Source organism: Silurus meridionalis, chromosome 23, assembly GCF_014805685.1.
Source record: "Silurus meridionalis isolate SWU-2019-XX chromosome 23, ASM1480568v1, whole genome shotgun sequence".
NCBI classification, from domain to species: domain Eukaryota; kingdom Metazoa; phylum Chordata; class Actinopteri; order Siluriformes; family Siluridae; genus Silurus; species Silurus meridionalis.
In genome coordinates, this window is record NC_060906.1 from 13,935,353 (window position 1) to 13,956,170 (window position 20,818).

A 20,818-nucleotide genomic window follows, 5' to 3' on the forward strand; every position below is an offset into this window, starting at 1 on the left:
TGGAGCATAAATGAGCAATTTCAATATGCTTAAATGCAAACAATACAGAATATCTTACTTGAGTTCATAAGAATTTCCTGCTAAGTAACTATTTACTGTTTGTTGTGTAACAAAACTCCAGAAACACACCCAGCATGAACTGTAGCTTGAACCAAGGATCTTAAAATTACTGTAGCAGACCTGATAAGCATATGAAAGTAGCAAATATTTAGTGATAATGAACATGAAATAATGTGGCAAAGTGGAATCTGTGCCAAATCCTCTCTTGCAGATTTATTAACCATAATATAAATTATGTAACCAGTAATCGTTATCTTAATTATATACCTGAATTCAACACATGAGACCAGAAAATAAGAACATGGCTAAATACATGAGCTCAGAAGACTTTTGTACATATATAACCATCTGTAAAGTTTTTCTTATTATTACAATGCTGAAGAATTTTATTTAGTATTGCCTACTATGAGATTATAATAAACCAGACACAAGATTATTAAACCTAGAACCTATTATTGTATAAGCCTGCTTAACCTATTAAGCCTTCTATAGTTTTGTATTAATTTCAATCTTGATCTGGTTACAATGTTACAATAATCAAATAGCTATCTATGCTTATGTGCTGAAAAAAAAGCTTTAGGTCATAATTTGACAAACATACTTTCAACTGTTATAATGAGTTCTAGTGCAACTAGTTGCCATCGCAAGTTGAACTGAAAATACTAGCAGTCTGATCAACTCTTTTTGGGAAATATTATAAGCACTCAGACAAACACTCAACCTTTTTACTTTAAATCAGAATCATGAGGACCAATGGGGCACCAAAGCATGTTCTAATAAAGTATCAGTCAGGGTCAATGGTGATTGATGCTATGAAGGCAAATTACTCCAATTTCTGTTTACTGCACCTGTTGATCACCTGTTGTTCTGTCTCACTTCCTCCTCCTAATGATTTGCGCAAATAGGAAAGATGAAAACCCGATCAATATGAGATGGCAATAGCCAACAACAGCATCTGCCAGCACTCCAGTGTCGCTAACTACCTTCTTTTGAATCAGCTGTATGTATCAGTCTGTCACTCAATCTTCTTCTAAACATGTAAGGGTTATAACTAGACAAGAGAAATTATTCTCTGGTCCCCTCACAAACAGGCAGGCAGATTGGCTACACCAGCCTGACTTTAGGTGGAAAAGAATCTATCATCGAGGCAGAGATCCACCACAACCATGAGCAGGGCAAAGACGTTACTGAAGACAAATGAATGAATAAATGCTGTTTCACTGATTGACTACTGTATAGTGGCTGCATGAAGAAATTTAATATCCATTGCATAGTTTGCATCAAAGCTGTTATTTTATAAAATAGTCATAGGTCCTACAGTGTAGTGGAAACTCATAGACAATGAATTCATCAACCACAACTCCAACAATAATAACAACTGCACTGTTCTTCTTCAAGAGCAGTGCATGAGAGAATGACTAAGCATTTTTCAATCTAAAAAGCAGTTGCAAAAACACTTTAAAATTAACAGAACTGTACAACTGTGATTTATGTTTGCTTTTTTGCTGTGGAGACTCAAACAAATAACAGGATAAAATCCTATGTGTGCATTCAGTCGCACACTGCTAACAATAGTTATACACTGAAAGTTAAATTAAAAGCAGGCTACATGTAATAAATTGAGAAGATTTAAAGGTTCTAAATATTTGAGAATATCTTGAATATATCCCTTGAGATAAGGTTTTAAATAGAACAATTTCAAAGGGTTTCCTTTTACCCTTGACTGTCCAAGATAGTCTTGATGATCTTTTATATTGTAAACTTTTTCCTTCTATAGAAGTACTAATTCAGCACAGTTGTACATGTTAATACAGGGTTTAAGGCAGAGCCTGTTTTACTGAGACTTGTTTCTCTAGGCCTGCTTGTTGTGTCGTACGCCCGGATGTGTGTATATGCCGGGTGGAGCGTGCCGTGCGAAGCACTGCACGTCAAAAGCGTGAGTCTGTGGATCTGATTTCATCTTTTGACAAAAGACTAGAGAGCAGCTGTTGACCTTTGCTGTACATGGTTGCCTGGTCAGACCTGTATTTTTGGGCATAATTAAAGCTTTTAATATTTTTTCTAAAATAATAAATTTCATTTACTGAAAGTTGTGGATGTCATTTAGATTTTCTTTTTCCTGTTTGGTTTGAAGAAAGGGACTGAGATTTCTGTCATAGCACTGTGGCTTGGGTCTCATATCAGATGGTAGGTTATCAGATATTTTGGAAAATATGCTTTTTCTTTTTCTCTCTGAGCTGAATTCTACGGGGACATGGCGTGTGAGGAATTGAGATAAAGGGTGAGAAAGTGTCTGAAGCGTCTAATAACTTCTATAGACTATCCTCTGACGGCCTATTATAGCAACACACACAAAGACATTCCTTAGCCCAGAATCTCTCTCCTTTCACACACACACACACACACACACACACACACACACACACACACACACACACAAAACCTCTCTGTGACCTCTGTTCTTGCCTGTATCAGCTAAGAACTTTCAATGTAGTGCAGGTGAACACAGTGAAGACAGACTTGTTTTTAACAGACAGGGAGCATTTAAAATTCCTCTTGCATGAATACACACAGTTCAGTTTAAACCATCAAACAGCCAAACCTCAAGCAAGAATTGTTCTAAAGCTATGCTTTGCATACCAGACTGAAAGACTAGACAAGATTTAAAGTGGCAGCTCAATTTTAGATCAACAATAACTAACATAAAGCTTTTCCAGACAAAACACCATGATCATTCAATCTATGCCAATTTAATCTTTAAAAAACCAATAACAAACAAAGAATGCACTCTAATACATTGATCATGTTATAGCAATGTGAGATTCATATGAGGATCAAACATTATTCTGTTGATATTGTAGAAGTATAATAGAATTACTACTGCATTAATATATCAGTCTTTCACACTGCTTTTACACTTATTGAAGAAATATCACTTGAAGATATAAAAGATCGATATAATGAAAGCCCAATTCTGGCTTTAAAACCTCAGAGCAGTGTGCAGATGTACCCTTTTATAAGGCTATGAACATTGACTTGGCACATGAGAGAAATATCATGGGACAAATAAAGCTGATAAACCATAAGTTCCAAAAAACATTTTGATGGAAAGATAAAGTATAGTTTAGTATGGAGAAATGAAATGCTCTATGAAATACTTCTACAGTGAATCACAAGTCAAGAGAAACCATATGGGCGCATTTTTCATGCGGCTGCCTAATTGCGGGATGTGTTAAATCTTGTGTTAGAATGGAGAACACAATATTGTGCAGTGTATTTTCAATGCATAACAACTACATTACTGCTTAAATTATATTTTTTTGTAGTTCTATAATTACCATTCTTGAATGCATTCAGGGAACAATAAACAAGCCATCCTTATTTAAAACTAGCAGAGAAATGTTAGCAAAATGTGTTTAATAATTTTAGTTTGTTTATCTTTTAAAAATGCAGACTGGGGTGTCAAAAGAGGTCTGTCTCCGATCAAATACCCAGACACACACACATGAAGACAAACAGTGAAATATAAAACTCATGTTCTGTAACAAATAAGAAAGGAGAAAGAAGAATATTGCAAACAAGCAGGATGTAGGTTTACTGAGAGAGCACTAAAGAGAAATAGACCTAGCGACGCATAAAACAGGTGCAGTAGCTCTAACAGAAACTCCATTTAAGGGCAGGTGTGGTTTTGTATAAAGGATGTAATTAAAACAGGGAAACTTTCTCTGACTCGTGCAAACAAAGCAGTATTACCACCCACCACCAGTTGGCCAGAATTCTGTTGTTGTTTTGTTTTGTAACCCTATAATCAACATTTTTTCCACAGATTTATGCTTAGCTGTATACTCACCGGCCACTTTAATAGGAACACCTGCACCCCTGGCTAATCATGCAATTATCCAATTAGCCAACCATTTGGCAAAAGTGGTGTGCATGAGAATTATGCATTTACAGGTCAAGAACTTCACTTTATGTTCACATCAAATATCCAAATAGGAGAAGAATCTGATCTCTGTAATTAGCCATAGCATGGTTGTTTGGATCACCAAAACACAAAAATCATTTTTTCCCATCTTTAAACTATCGGTTTCTGTGGTCAAGGATTCTTGTTTTTAGCTGACTGGTGTAAAAAATAATGTGGTCTTCTGTTGTAGCCCATTTACCTCAAGATTTAACATGTTGTGCTTTCTGTCAATTTTGACCATTGTGTGCTAACTCTATAGACTGTTGTTTGTCCTAGGAACTCTTCTGAAATACTTCTGAAACACCAACCTGTCTGGCACCAACAACCATGACACGGTCAATCAATGAGATCACATTTTTTATTTGAGCATTAAGTGAAGCTCTTGACCTGTTGCTACATGATTTCATGCATTGCGCTGAAGGCATGAGATTTGCTGATTGGAGAATGTGCATAATGTACAGCTGTTAATATTTAAGTGGGTTTCATGGGTTGTATCCAGATTTTTTTTTACTTTAACAATGAGAGAAGAAAATCTAAGGTTAAGTTACATTTAATAAAGATGATAGCTGCATAATTTCAATCTTTACTAATATGTTGATTCTTGTAGAAAGAAAAAATATCACACAAGCATTTGATTGCCAAAGCTTTAAAGTGTCATGGCAGACATGAAACACCAAAAGGTCAATTTAGAAGGAGATTATGCAGGCTCAAACAGTACTTGGATACAATCTGTAATGTTTTTTTTTTTTGCGCTTTAATTTTAAATGAAATGTTGTCTCATTACATGTTTGTTTAGAAGCTAATCTAGAAGAGTTCATAAGAAAAAGAAGATTATTAAGTGTATAGTTTCTCCTATTTCCATATACTTCTCTTCAATAAAGTAAAAGAGCAGATGCCAGAGGAAGAAGATTATTGTGTAAAAATTAAGTTTATTCAGGCCAAAGTCATCACTGACAAATTTTCAATTCATTGCATTGCCTAACTACAATCTAAACACCATGTGTTCTTTGGTAAAATTATACTCTTTGGGGGAAAATATGTATGTTTTAGTTGCAAAGCACACAACAAAATAGATAATCATTGTGTTTCATCATGTGGAACAAGCAATCTATGTCATTCTATTCTCCTTGCTATAAATGCTGTTCTTCTGCTCCAGAGGCAGGTATCAGAGTTCATACCCAAAGCAAAGTTCTGAATAACAGCTGTATGTTATCAGAAAACAGCAATGGATGGCAAAATCTGTTCACTAAATGAGTAATTGTTGATCTTAACTGTACCAGATTTAATTGTATTCAGTACAATTCATTTTTACAGCACTAACAGATGTTGTGTGCAGATTCTCTGTATGAATATAGGCTTCAGATAGCAGATTCAAATGGTGCAGTTAGATCTGTGTTTTTCATTTTCTATGAGATTTATAGTCTCATAACTCGTGTCATGTAAAGTACCCCCTTTACTACATTTGTCAGTCATTAAACATGCTTATAAAATTTCAAAAGTACAGTCAAGACATACTTTAAATGTCAATGTCAAATTTGATTGAGTGTTTAGGCTGCTGGAAGTTATTATGTTTAGGAAAGGGAAGGGAAATGACTAAACACAGAACAGAAACTCAATCTGACTAAAGTGGTCCGGAGCTGTTCTTCAGGCCAAATGAACAGATTTGTATTTGTTTTAGTTATGTCTGGGAAATCAGAAGCAGCTGAGGCGTTTGCATGCAGGCAGGATTATTCATATGCATTGTAATTGCTCAACAAAATGTGGTTGGTTTTGTACATCAGGATGTGATTTATTACAGAACGATTCATGAAAGGAATGATTGAAATAGAGCCTAAGTCACATTGTTTATAAAAAAGGTTTGACAGCAAAAGTGAATTGTTTAGAAATAGGCCTGATAGCTGGGCTTAGATTGTCTTTTACGATCAGAAGTAGTACAGAAGTGTAAAGCCACTCAGATCAGTATATACAGTATATATATATATATATATATATATATATATATATATATATATATATATATATATATATATATATATATACCTAGTCTGACATATGTTTCAAGTACTTAATCTGATCTGACCAATATCCACATGTAGATTACATTTCACTATTATTTACATAATAATATTTTAAGAATTATGACCTGCTCTACGGTTTTAATGCCTCCTCATGAATATAATGTTTCAAAAAGTATTTTCTGGAGTGTATATTTATACTGTAACAATAATGATATGAATAATTATAAAAAGGCCTGTGTTCATTTACTCAAGCATTACTGAAATTGCTTGAGTATTGTACATTATATTAACACAAAACAAACAAACAAAAAACCCTATTTTTACTACAGTTTTTTATCAATCTTTAAATTACTTTTCTACAAATATGTAATGCAGTGAGATACATTTCTTTTAATTACTGTGATATGTTTTGCTGAGGTTACTGCCTCCTACATAATTTAGTAATTTACTTTTATAATTTAGTTCAGTTTGGTTAAAATTGGGAATTAAATAAATTAATTTAATTTCTACCCTGAAACACATAATAAATATAAAATCTTGATGCAATACAAAACAAATATATGTGTTTGCATTATATTAGTGTTTTGTTTAGTTAAATTCGTATATGGACAAATCATTTATTGATTTTTACTTCATTAACAGAAATGAATCAGAAAAAAGACATATTTACTCTTGTACCCAGCTAGCCAGATCACGATCGATTTGTACGTTCCTGTTAAAAATAGTAAAAAATACTTTCATCTGATTCTATTGCTATATATACAGCTGTATCTCAATACATTAGAATATCATTGGAAAGTTTATTAATTTCAGTGATTCAATTCAAAAAGTGAAACTCATATATATAGAGTCATTACAAACAGACTGATATATTTCGTGTTTATTTCTTAAAATTTTGATGATTATTACTTACAGCTAAATTTCAGAAAATTTTAATATTACATAAGACCAATAAAAAAAAAACATTTTAACAGGAATCTTGGACTACGGAAAAGTATAAACATGTACAGAACTCCTTGGCCGGGGCTCCATTTTTGTCCTTAGACCAGGTAAGCCGCCTCTGACATTGTCTCTGGTTCAAGAGTAGCTTGATTAACTGATTAAAGTGTGACACCACTAGTCTCCAATATTGAACTTTTTTACAATAGTCAAATTTTCTGAGATACTGAATTTTGGGTATTTTTTAGCTGTAAGTCATTATCATCAAAATTAAAAGAAAATAAACCCTTGAAATATTTCAGTCTGTGTGTAATGAATATATAATGAGTTAAACATTTTTATTAAATCACTGAAATAAATCTACTTTTCGATGATATTCTAATTTATTGAGACGCACCTGTACTATATATAGCAATAGCATGTAGCTTAACTTGACTACAAAATTAGTTGATTTTCACCCAACTGAAAATTTCACCCAAATTCATACTATTGGTTAAGGTAATTAAGTAAAACTCTGGATTGTATAAAGTGAACAAATGTTGGAAAAGTGAAAATCTGTAATATCTTAGAAACTTGCTACTCACTCGATTGCTCATTTGGCATCATTTGAAATAATCCAATGCCATCTAGTCATTAATTCTCTCTCTTTGTCTCATTCTCTCTGTTTCATGACCACATTTTGAAATGTGTGTATGTTATGACATTCGATATTATCTGGATTAACAAAACTTCACTTTCTCGGTTGTTGAGATTGACTCCTTTTTAAAGTTATGTTCTCTAAAGGTGTTTTAGATAAAACAATGAAAAGTTCATGCCACCAATTTGATTATAAAACTTCCAGTGACTTCACTATTCACTCATTCTGTGGTTTTGTAGTATGCACCCAAAAGTTGCAGAGGCTAGTTTGTTTGCCCGATGAACCTGGTAAAATACACACTGCTAAAGAAAACTGGTTCACATGGAAAAGAAACATTCCGTAGGCTGTGTATAGGTGTGGCAGTGAAGACAGTTTAATGATTATCACTCGCCTCATGGCACGCAAGGAACTCCACTGACTATAATTGACCTTTTACAGCAACCTCAACTCTGATTATGTTACCTCTTAAAAGAATCTAAACAAAAGTTAAGAAAAAAAGAATCAGTAAAGCTAAATGTCAAAAATTCTTATTGGTAATGCAATCTACATGGTCTATGCTATGATTTAGCTCCAGAGGGTTTAAGACAAGCATAATGCACACTGACAAGCCTGGTTTGTGTACTGGTGCTTGAGATACATCACTATTAAAATCAATTATTTTTAATGTCATATTCATTGTTTGTTGAAATTAAACGGTGGTATCTCTTTTTGAAGACCCTAAAAGATAATTATTCATTCATTCAAACCACTTTATCCAGGTCAGGGTCATTTTGAATTCAGATCCAACACCAGGAAAACTTGACAGGAATATACCCTAAATGTAATGCCAGTCCATGACAGGGCACCATGCACACACTTATGTACACACAATTTTGTGTAAAAAAAAGCATGTTTTTGGACATGGAATGAAAACTTGAGAAATTAGATGAAGCCCACATGAACACAGGGTAAACAAGCCCATTCCAAACTCCAAACAAACACAAAGCTAGGCTGATCCTGGAGCTGTTATGTGGAAATGTTACCAGCTGCACAATTGGGTCGCTCCTGAATAACCAAACATTTTCATGCCACCATCAGGGTGCCAAAATAGTCTTTATACTTGTCTTCATACTCATGTCATGTAGGGTCATAGCACATAAGAAAGAAATCATAGCAGAATATTTAGCTAGTGACTTAAATCTGGTATAGGGTAAGAACTGTAATGTGGCCCTGCAGATCAGTAGTTTTCTATTCAATCTAGACTTTAAAACCACTACATTTGAAGAGATTAAACAGATAGACAGTAACTGTGTGACCTGTCAGTGACCTTGTGCTCACCTGTACTAAGAGAAGATTTCTCCCCTTTAGCTATGTTCTTAACTGCACGCATAGCTTTTTACTTTGGCAGCCATCCAAAGTACATGATGGCAGCTTTCCAGCAAGCATGCCTAACATCTATTTACTTGCATGCTAACAAGTAACAAGGTTTAGCCAATATGGTGAATTGTTTTGAATTGCTTCCATTTTCATACTATGGCACTGGGATAACATGCTGCATAGCATTGCAGGAAGGTACAATCTGTTTTGACACATAATCATTGTACTATCGTTGGTTTCATGTTCTTTTAAATACCAACCACTTCCACCCAGCAGTGAATTCACTTACACAAGAATGACTAAACAATTTACTTACACACTTATCGCCTACACTTATCACAAAGTCTTCATGGGTTTCTTGGTCCATTGGTTCATTTGATCCAGCAGTCTACAGAAAAGTGCTCCTAGTAATCCAGACTGGTGTTTTTCTTGTTTAATCAAATAACTAGTAAATAGTTGGTGAGTTGCATAAAGGGACTTCAAGGAAGAGACTTTATCATGTTTTATCATACTCATGCCTTTGGAATTTGTAAACTTAACAAACACTTTTAGTAACCACTTTATCCTGATCGGGGTCACAGATGATCCATGGTTTCAAGATTTCTGTGGATGTGATTGGAATACACCCTTGATGGGATGCTAGCCACACACTTATTTACAAACTGAATCACTTCTTGGGGCATTTTATCTTAAACAATTCATTTTCTGCCCTGGTTTGGGAGGTGAAGGAAACCAAAGAACTTAAACAGGCATAAGAGAACATGCACAGAATCTTCACAAGGAGTAAGCTTAACTCAAGATTGAACCCTGTGGGCATTGTGACAACAACAATACCCACTGTGCCACCGCACTGTTGTACAGTGTCATATAAGCTATCCTGCGAATAGTGTACCAGCAGGATAGATGTAAAATCCATACTGATTGATTGGCAGAAGAGTTCACATTGGGCCTCCAGGACTATCAGGGGTCCCATCATTTTAAAGCAGATGGTCAAAACACAACTATTATAAAGCTTAAAGTATCAGGCAGTGCTCCATTGTGACTGTGAAGAAATAAAACTAAAATTTGTTAAATGCAAAAAAGGAAAAGCAGAAAAGGAAGAACCAGATAAGAATTGGGGGGCAAGAATTCCGTCCTAATTAACTGGATTTAATCAGTTTGTCGTTTTCCTTGTTTGTTGTGGTGACTAAATGAATATAGCTAGATAGTGTGTTTGTTAGGATAGTACATTAAGATGTTAAATTGTGACTAAGGCTATGAAGATATTTGATTTGACATTCCACACTCAACCCCACACACACACACACACACACACACACACACACACACACACACACAGCAGGTGAATACGCTGTATTTCAGCACGTTTTAAACAAGACCCGCCCCTGTAGGATGTCCTGGAGCGGTTATTATATTTAACAAGCTGTTGCAGTAGCGCTCAGTTCTCCAGCGCACTACTCCAGAGATTATAGTAATACTTTAATGCGCGTCTGAACTCTGAAGTGCGACAAGCCAATCATGAAGCTGGAGGTTTTCTCCCCCACTCGCAGCAAAGACCCGCTCGCTGAGCCTGAAGTGAGCTCTGTGCTGTGCGCTGAAGAGGAGCTGGGCTCAGACGGAGACTGCGCGGTTCACAGCCCGTCCCCCGCGGCGCGCGTTTCCGGAGGCACAGCCAAGCCGTACACACGCAGGCCAAAGCCACCATACTCGTACATCGCCCTCATCGCAATGGCTATTCGGGACTCGGCCACGGGCCGCCTCACACTGGCCGAGATAAACGAATACTTGATGCAAAAATTCCCCTTCTTCCGTGGCAGCTACACGGGCTGGCGGAACTCCGTGCGGCACAATTTGTCGCTGAACGACTGCTTCCTGAAAGTGCTGCGGGATCCGTCGCGTCCCTGGGGGAAGGACAACTACTGGATGCTGAACCCGCACAGCGAGTACACCTTCGCGGACGGCGTTTTCCGCCGCAGGAGAAAGCGCATCGGGAAAAAATCTCTAAATAATTTGGAAACGCTCGCAAGGGACACCAGCGTGCCAGGGCGCGAGGAAAGCACCAGAAACGGAGGCAAGTTTTCCAGCTCATTCGCTATCGACAGCATTCTCAGTAAACCATTCAGGTGCCGTTCAGATGAAGCAACGGAAAGACTTTCTAGTGACTCTGAGTTCATGTTGCCCGCAGTGTCACACTTCATGCCGCTGGTCATGAGTTACCCACTGGTCACTGTACCGTTATTCCATGTCGGTTCTGAAGTCCAACCTGCGCCTCTAGGGGGCAAATACGACTCCGCGAACTTACCTAAACACCTGCCTGATTACCAGAGCCACCTCCGGGATCTGCAACATCCCCAGATTCCCCTTACAGTGCCCAGGAGGCCCGGTACCACCCCTTCAGAATTGACTCTTTACTGTCCTGAGACACACAGCAGTCCCCCATGTTTATGTGCACTTTCTCTATTGTTTGGTTGGAAAACTTTAAGGTGATTTGCTGTAACTAAAATACATTCACTGTTCCTGGGAACGCAAACAGTCTTCTAAACGAGTCCCCAGCGTCCAGCCACTGCGTTCACCTGTGTTTACTAATTACTCATTTTTAATTTATCATGAACGACTTCAGAAATGTGGTGTGTATTTAAGTGTGTATAGTTTGTATCCGTGACGTTGTTTGGTCAGAAACGTTTGCTGATGTTTTTTATGTGGAGATTATTTGTGTGAGCTGCGCTCCAATAGACGAACTGAACTGTCATGAAATGTTTGTAATAAAGAAAGAAATGCAACCAAGAAAAACGCGTGGCTTTTTCAAGTAAATCTTGGGACCAACTCGAGATTAGCTGCTGTTTCGGATAAATGACAGAGCAAATACCAGCATCAGTTTTCAACCTCTTCCTCTTCTTCTTCATCACCACCACCATCAATAGCACCACCACCATCACCACAATAAAAATAGCAATACCACTGCAACTTGTAACCAGAACAACAACAACAACAATAATAATAATAATAATAATAATAATAATAATAATAATAAAATTAATAATAATAATAATAATAATAATAATAATAGCGCAAATTATGACAAGGACGACAATTTCTGTTGTTGTTATTATTATCATTATTATTATTATAATTATAATTATTTTTTTATTATCTTTATTAACATCATTATTAACATCAGTGACAATGTGAAAATGTAAAATGCAACCTTTTTAATAAAACGTTTAATTACTTTTCGTTCATATCATTCATACTATTTTAGTATCTGGGGCCTGATATGAGCACAAGCGCTGTCGATGACTGGTTAAATAAAAAGATGTAGGACTAAGAAATCACTTTTTCTGCGAGTGTATTTGATGATGATGATGATGATGATGATGATGATGATGATGATCATGATCATGATGATGATAATGATTATTATTATTATTATTATAATTAGTAGTAGTAGTAGTAGTAGTAATAGTAGTAGTAGTATAATTAATGAATAATTAATATTACTCAAATAGAACGTTACGAAAAGATAGGAAAAAAACTGCACAGATTTTAGTCAATGGCCCTGCAAAATGCCTAAATACAAGACAAGTAAATGTAAGAATATGTTTAAGCTTACACATGTCTCTGCAGCATGGTATAAGAAGACATGCTAACGTTAATGCGTTCACCATCAACATCAAGGCTGAAATGCCATTTTTATTCGACTGTGATTTCGATTAATAAACGTATTCCATAAGTGGAGTAATGTATGTAATGTTTTGAAAATTGTGCGTTTGGTTAAATAGACCAGGTAATGTAAGGTGAGCCCAAAGAAAAAAGTTATAAAGAAAATGGCACAGTGCTACATTGATTTGGTGAGGATCTGGCATGGCAGTTTGAACTGCAGGCATAGTCTGCAAAAATGCCAAAAAATTAAGAATGGTTTAAGATAATGCATTATCCTCCCATATCCGATATTCAGGTGTGATGCTGCGACCTGCAGGTCAACTAGCAAAATAACTACTGCGTACCTCTATCCTGACTCTAACAAAGTTATTTATTGCTATGTATTTCACTCTTTTATTTCTAGATGTATTTAATGATGAAGAGGCTGTTATTCAGTTTGTGCTCATTTGTTGCAATTTTCACCCTAATCCAAAAAATTAGACATAATGAACTATACTACATTATATACATGTGTGGACAATTTATTTTTCTTTAATTTAAGCATTCCAACTATTTAAAACTCATTTTGTCCAGATGATGATGATGATGATAATAATGATGATGATGATGATTGTTGGTCTTTTTTATTAGGTGCCAAGGGCACTGAAATATGTAGCCAAATATATCATGTAGCCATATAACATCGAAGGAAACCTCTTGAAGTTTACTGGTGATCAACATCATAATCAACTTTAGACTTATGCATTAATAAAAAATAAATCACGATACCATTCCCACTACAAACTGCACAGTGTCAGGTTTTGTGTCAGGAATACATTCTGCTACTCTCATCCATCGCTTGCATTTATCATTTACCATTCATACTATTTATACAACTCTCATACCATCACCTGTCCTCTGCCACTTACCCACATCACCCATCTCTCACACTTGTCACTGGATACTTGCCCCATTACCCACCATGCACAGCCATAATTCATCACTGACACTCTTCACTCAATTCTCCCATGCATCAGCTGCCTCTCACACCTATTACTTGTCATTCACACTTATCACTCACAACCTTAAAATGTCAGTCACACCATCACCCAACGCTCACCCCTATAATTTGACACTCGCACTTATCACTTTACATTCTCACACATTACTTACTACTCATACCTGTCACCTGCCACTCACAACTGTTATCTGCAACTCACACCCGTCATGTGCCACTTGCACTTCTCACACACAAATCTTGCCACTCACACCTGTCACATCAAATTCACACCCATCTAATACCCCTCACACCTGTCACTTCCAACTAACACCCATCTCTTACCATTGACTCTCACAACTCTGACAACCATTTCTTGCCACTCACACTAGTCACGTGCCAATCACACCCGTCACACACAAATTTCATGCAGCATGCAATTGGGACTCATTTTTGAACTTTTATTTGCATTATATAAGTGGAATTAGGTGTGTAATTCTCTATTCACTTGAACATACATCAAAACACGAAGAGTGAATGCAACTGTTAACACAATTATGTATTCCAAATAATCTCTTTTTTCGTAGACTATTGTTTTATATATTTCTGGAATTTACATTTATATACTTGATCCACTTAATAAAAAATAAAACCTTGTGTATGGTTAGATCTTCAGGAAAAGGGATCGTGTAGGGGTGTTTTTTTTTGCTGATAAGTAGAACCTCGTAAAAATGACATGGAAAAGTGCGTTTTGAAACTTCTTACAGCTTGAATTAACATAATTAACAATTACATTTTACCTTATATCTGTTCCATTTAATAATTTTATTATTATTATTATTATTATTATTATTATTATTATTATTATTATTATTATTATTATTTGAAGAAGAAGAAGAAGAAGAAGAAGAAGAAGAAGAAGAAGAAGAATACAACTGATGTATAAATTATCCAGGAAAGTCTGTTAACGCAATAATGTATTATATGCATCAAGTAGGCCATTTTAACATTTGCTTTTAAGTCGTTCGTTGTGTTTTCATGCATTTACTGTGCCATAGTGGTCGCAAAATTGTATTTATTTATTTCATTATTTAATTGTATTTATTTAATACTTTACCACCTTCCTATTCTTGTCATGATATGTATATATTTGTTTTAAAAACAAATATATGGCAAATTTCATATTTTATATTTCAGTGACTCTTAATGAATGCAGTTTTGTTTTCCTCAAAGGCATATCAGAAATAAGTTTTAAATCAAAATTACATTTTGGACTTGAAATCAGTATGAGGTAACATGCTTACGAAACTCTACCAACGCCCGGTTTTTCAAAAACACAGAAAACACTGTCTAGTGTTTGGCAATCCAGTAGTTTAAGGACCAAGAACTGAATTTGGGGAGAAAACCATGACAATTAATGACTGACAATAAGTATATAAGCACATTTGACTCCATTTATCAAGCTGACCAAATCCGCAGGTTTGAAAAAGGTGGAACAGACACTAAAATGCGCACAGGTTTCCCAGACTCTAAGAAACCAAAGCCAAACCAGGATAAAAGTCCATTCTCATTTTCACCTTCAGACGCAAAAAAAAAAAAAAAAAAAAAGTCAAGGCACTTAAATGGCTACAGCTCACACAATACAAAGGTCATATCATGGATGAGACACGTACTGAAAACCAAGTAGTTAATCTCATAAAAAATTAAAATAGCTACAGTACAGTGTGTACAGTCTGCATGAAAATAGTTCCGTGCGTAAGAGAACACCGGTGAGTCTTTGTCTAAGTCAGAAACTGTAGCTTCAAAGTACAGTAGCGCAGAGCTGAGCTTCCTTCAGGCTGACTGGACATCCGGGACTCAGCGGGGGTGGAAGGAGCTCCACGGGCGGCGGAAAACGACCCGAAAAACTCGATCTGCGAACGTTTCTTCCACATCCTTATCGAGCTGCGCGCAGAAAACATTGCTGTTGCGCGTAATGTATTTACCCTTTCACTTACACTTAGCCTTAAAGGTTGTGGGGGTTAAGATATTGTGTGCCCTTTGAACAGACTAAGAATAATGTACATAAGAACGACCCCTCAAAAGTATTTGGACATATAGTTGGTTCTGAACGTATAGGAAAGGATTTCTCTATCAAAAAACACTTAAGAGCTCTATAATTAGGTATTTTACAAAACTGTAATAACTAAATCAGTTAAACAGGTGTAACTTTGTACATCTTTAAACCCCATTTTTAACAATTAATAAAAAGAAATATCAAAATGTACTTTATCACAAATTAAAATCACTATCAACTGTCTTATTTCATTTATTTTAGATGGCAAAAGTACACACATCCTTCACTTAAGTAGAAGTACAAATGGGTTTTTTAAGACTCTGGTAAAAGTTGAAGTATTGACAATCCTTTTCTTAACTCAAGTTTAAGCTCTAACATGTACTTAAGTAAAAAGTAGTCATTACTACTACCTGTTTTAGTGTCACACTGGTAACTGGACCGCACATCATATTAATATATTAATACAAAAAAAAAATCACATTTTTTTTATCTAATGAATGTATCCAGGCTGAACAATCACTTATAGAACACAAGCAGAGCAAAGATGGTGATCAGGTGATCAGTCATGTTTACATCACTGACTCCTTGTGTCTTATCCACGTTGGACAAAAAGCCGCGCAATGACAAGAAATCGGTTGATGGGCTGAAAACGGCGCCCAATGAGAATAAAAATATTGTTAATGTCACCAAATCTTTTTTACTGTCAAATGATATGGAGAAGTGTGTTTTGAAACTTCTTACAGCTTACTTCTTAAGAGCATGATAAACCTGATGTATATGCTTGAATGTACCATTACATTTGATCTTATATTTTTGCCTACATTATTATTATTATTATTATTATTATTATTATTATTATTATTATTATTATTATTGTTATAAGAAGTATATAAAGAGAAAAAAGAATGCAATTGATATATAAATGCATAAAAAGAAAACATAAAAAAATAGGTCTCTTTAGATTAAAAATTGTAAGAAATAAAAAATTAAATTTCAGAAAGCGGATGATTATTGTGTGCGGACTCGCCGGACTAATTGGGTCTTTGTTTCCTTGATAAATGTAAAGCTCGGGGGACTTGCTACGGACTGAAGTCTGATACTGGCTCTCTGTGTGTGGTTCTCAACAAGGGGACTGGTGGGAAAAAGTCTGTTTCCACTCACGTCAAAATCATTTGTAATAAACAGTGTGCCCCCACCCTGTCAAACAAATGGAAGCCGAAAAAAAAAATCTTTATTTCAGTCTCTTGGTGGCTAGGTCTTTACTGAGTTCAGTACAAAATATATTTACAATTTTTGTTAATTATTTAGTCTCATTTAGACACTCACACCGTCTATTGGAACATTACGCACTTTTCGCTTACAAAGGTGTCAATAAATATTGAAGATAATACAATAAAGCCTATAAAAGTGAAAATATAAATTGCACTCTCTGTAAACACTTATAGGGTGTGTGCTTGGCATGGCTATGTGTCTGCTTCGTGTTTGAAAAATGATAAAGCAGTTTGAGAGGGTGGTTAGTATGGGGGCTAAGTGGGGGAGATGCCCCGGACGAAGGCGGGGAAGAAGGAGGAGGGAAGCTGGAGCGTTAGTAAGCGCTCAGCTCCCGGGGTCTGCTTAGTTGGGGGGTCTTGGGCATCGATTTCTTTTTTCAGAAGAGGAATATGGACATCCTGCTCAACACTGAACAGCAGCGCAGCGCAACTAAAATCCAGCTGCATGATAAAGAATCAACAATGACGCACGGCTTAACTTCTTCAGCACGTCGCTTTTTCTGACTGCTAAGCTTTAGGAAACGAAAATGACGACTCGGAACGCCAGTTTGAAAGATCGACCATATTTATTTTAAGATTTCAATGAGGCCAGTTAAAATAAATAAATCTACTGTTCATCACTGAACTTTGCTCCGTCTCCTGTTGGATAGATTTTGCTGAACCTGAGCTTCAGAGTTGAATGTATAAGGATGACAACTGAGAGCTCTTTGGAGTCCATCAGCCCCATGAGGACGGGTTCGGCGACAGATGGGATGCATACTGGATTAATAAACACTCAGAGTGGTCCCGAAAGCCAAGGAAGTGTGGCGAAAGGAAAAAAGAATAACTCTGGATTGCGGCGTCCTGAAAAGCCACCCTACTCTTATATTGCGCTCATTGTGATGGCGATCCAGAGCGCACCGACTAAGCGTCTCACTCTGAGCGAGATTTACCAGTTCCTGCAGACGCGCTTCCCTTTTTTCCGAGGCTCCTACCAGGGATGGAAAAACTCCGTCCGACACAATTTGTCTTTAAACGAGTGTTTCATTAAGTTACCCAAAGGCCTGGGGCGCCCTGGAAAAGGGCACTACTGGACCATAGATCCTGCAAGTGAGTTCATGTTCGAGGAAGGCTCCTTCCGGCGGAGACCGAGGGGATTTCGTAGAAAATGTGAAGTCCTGAAGCCCATGTACCGCATGATGAATGGCCTTGGGTTCACTTCCGCCATTTTACCCCAAAACTTTGACCTGCAGTCTTCAACGTGTCACGCTAACGGCTACAATGTAGACGTGGTATCAGGATCTGTGTCGGGTGGCGGATATGACCCCCTGAAAATTGGCCACTATGGACACATGAAGAACTGTCCACTACCGACAAATGGAAACTATGGGGCAAACGCTAGTAATTCAGACACCTTTTGCCCTATAGGCAGCTCAACTGAAGGCCATTCGCAGTATTCTGGTACAGCTCACCACTGGCCTTCCTCTCCTTACCTCAAGCGCCCTCTCATTAGCCCTGGCAGTCCGGGGTCTGCAGCACAACAGCAAAATACATCAGCATTATCTTCATCTTACCCGATGGAGCAAGCCTATCTGCAGCCGAGCAACATGCACGGTGCAGACATGACAGGTATATGATCTAGAAAATCTTTTTATCTTTGACATAACATAAATAAAATGCATGATCCTAAAGTATACGCAACATGATTAAGGAAAAAACATATACGCTGAACATGCAGCACTGGGCTGTGTATTAAGTGTCATTTCAGAACAACAAACATGATAATTTCTTAATAAATGGGAATAAGCCATTTTTTAAAAGACCAACTCTTTCTACTGCAGATGTCATTGATGTCTTTACAATGAGTTACTGAATTAATTGTATTTTTTTTCTAGTCTACAATCTCAAGCTCAATTCATAAACAGAACCTTGTAATGTCACGATTTTTGCTTATTTACAGCTCAGTATTAGATATTTTACCCAGTGTGTAACTACCTCTCCATGGCCAATAATAAATATTTTAAAACCAAATTCAAGAAATACATGAATTTTCATGACAAAGTGAATTTTCATGAAGTTCTCCATTGTTTGTTTTATGATCAATTCCTGATTATACATGTATAATGACATTTTCAAGATTTCCATCATGGTTAACCCTGTGCATATTTCAGATTTTGATGTAGTGTGTGTTTATTGGTTGTGAGTTTACCTAAACGAATTGTGACTTACAAAATGTTAATAGCGATACTCTAAATACTCTAAAATACTAATAGTAGTCCACTTTTACATTTGTCTGTTTGTTTTGTAGTGGGTGTATCTTGCTATCAGCCCCATTCCACGCCTGTGGATGAACGAAAAGACTTTGTGATAAACTTCAGTGGAATCTCATCTCTCCATCCATCTGTTAGTGGATACTATTCCCATCACTATTATCAGCATCAGCAGCAGCAGCAGCAGCAGCAACATGGTCACCCGAGTGTTCAGCAGGACATCAAGCCGTGTGTATTGTAAAGGAATTAATCAAACTCTGGTTTAAAATACCTAAATGGACTGAATCTGAAGGCATTTTTGTTCAACACACTCAAGTCAATGAATTCAGTTTTTATTCTTCTTTGACTTTTCCACAGGGCTTGTAGCAATGTCCATATTATCTGCTCTTTTGTTTATTTATAAGTTGACACAAGTGTTTAGGGCAGGGTCAATATCTAAGCTGAGACCTCCTAACCAATGATTTATTATTTGAGAACAAACAGTGCATGCAAAAAAGTGTTACAGCTGTCACTGTTAGCTGTTGTACTGAAGGCGGGGCTTTGATAACAACAACAACAATAACAACAACAACAATAATGATAATAATAATAATAATAATAATAATAATAATAATAATAATAATAATAATAAAACAAGGATGATGCAATCTCCTACAGCCGGCGATAAAAGTATAGAAATTAAAGGCTATTACATAAGTAGATTAGTTATCTTTGACTTTACTACATGCTATATTTACAAATGTAACAGGCCAAGGCAAAAAAGCATGGGCTATTGTTTGAATCTTGCTTGTGATCCTTAGCTATATCTTTCTTTAGAAATGTACAACTACAAGGGTGCAAAGGTTAAAATCTGGAATTTTAGTCATAAAACTTCATATGTGAAGTTTTAAAGGCCTTTGGAGTAAATCTAGGCGTATAGAACGACAACAAAAAGATGGTGTTTCTGCCATCTAGGGGCGAAGTTTTGCTACTGCTGTGACAACTTTTTTCATGTTCTGAACTAAAGATTTTTGATCAGTGAGATTTCAGGTTAAGAAATAAATAAATAAATAAATAAATAAATAAATGTAAAGCTTCAGTAAAGAGGCATAAAGGCATGGGCATAATCAGCTATGCAAAATTTTTGAATTAGTTAATTAATGAATGAACTCGTGTGGAAGAAATTATCTTAGACGGGTTGTATCTAGGGCCAGCAGAAGCAGTGAGCATTTGCGTCGTGCCCACCAAATCAAAGTATGATTTTATTATTTTAGCCAAATGGAAGAAAATAACTTAGAAGCCTACAGCCAATGAACAATGATCAGTCTGTAACACAACCATACCCAAAGCCGGAGCCCTGCAGCATAGATTCGTTTTTCACAACTCACGTCACACACTACATTTATTTTGACATGCTTACACACTTTAGCTCCATACTGCCTTTTTTAAAGTTTGCCTAGTATTCTCAGTTTTTTATTGTAACGAATGTGCATTTAACCGACATTAAAATTGTATTGCACTTTATTCAGCTGCCGTTACAGCCTAGCGTTTGTGAGTTGTGGCTATTTAAGCCTATAAGCAATCCTAGTGTTGCATGTATTTGTAGCGATGCTGCTGTTAGCACATCAAAGGCTACGGCCAATTTCAGTTTAC

The 20,818-nt window shown here is 36.3% G+C and overlaps 2 protein-coding genes across 2 annotated transcripts; both read left to right on the top strand.

Moving 5' to 3' along the window:
• The first annotated feature begins 10,406 nt into the window (after positions 1–10,406).
• foxq1b (forkhead box Q1b) lies at positions 10,407–11,878 on the top strand. The gene has a single exon (XM_046836526.1). It carries the CDS (start codon positions 10,493–10,495, stop codon positions 11,459–11,461), a length of 969 nt encoding a protein of 322 aa, XP_046692482.1. The 5' UTR covers positions 10,407–10,492; the 3' UTR covers positions 11,462–11,878.
• Positions 11,879–17,253: 5,375 nt separating this feature from the next.
• On the top strand, positions 17,254–20,689 carry foxf2b (forkhead box F2b). The gene is made up of 2 exons (XM_046836620.1): positions 17,254–18,545; positions 19,225–20,689. The coding sequence occupies exons 1-2, from the start codon at positions 17,627–17,629 to the stop codon at positions 19,425–19,427; spliced, it is 1,122 nt and encodes a 373-aa protein (XP_046692576.1). The 5' UTR covers positions 17,254–17,626; the 3' UTR covers positions 19,428–20,689.
• Positions 20,690–20,818: the final 129 nt, after the last annotated feature.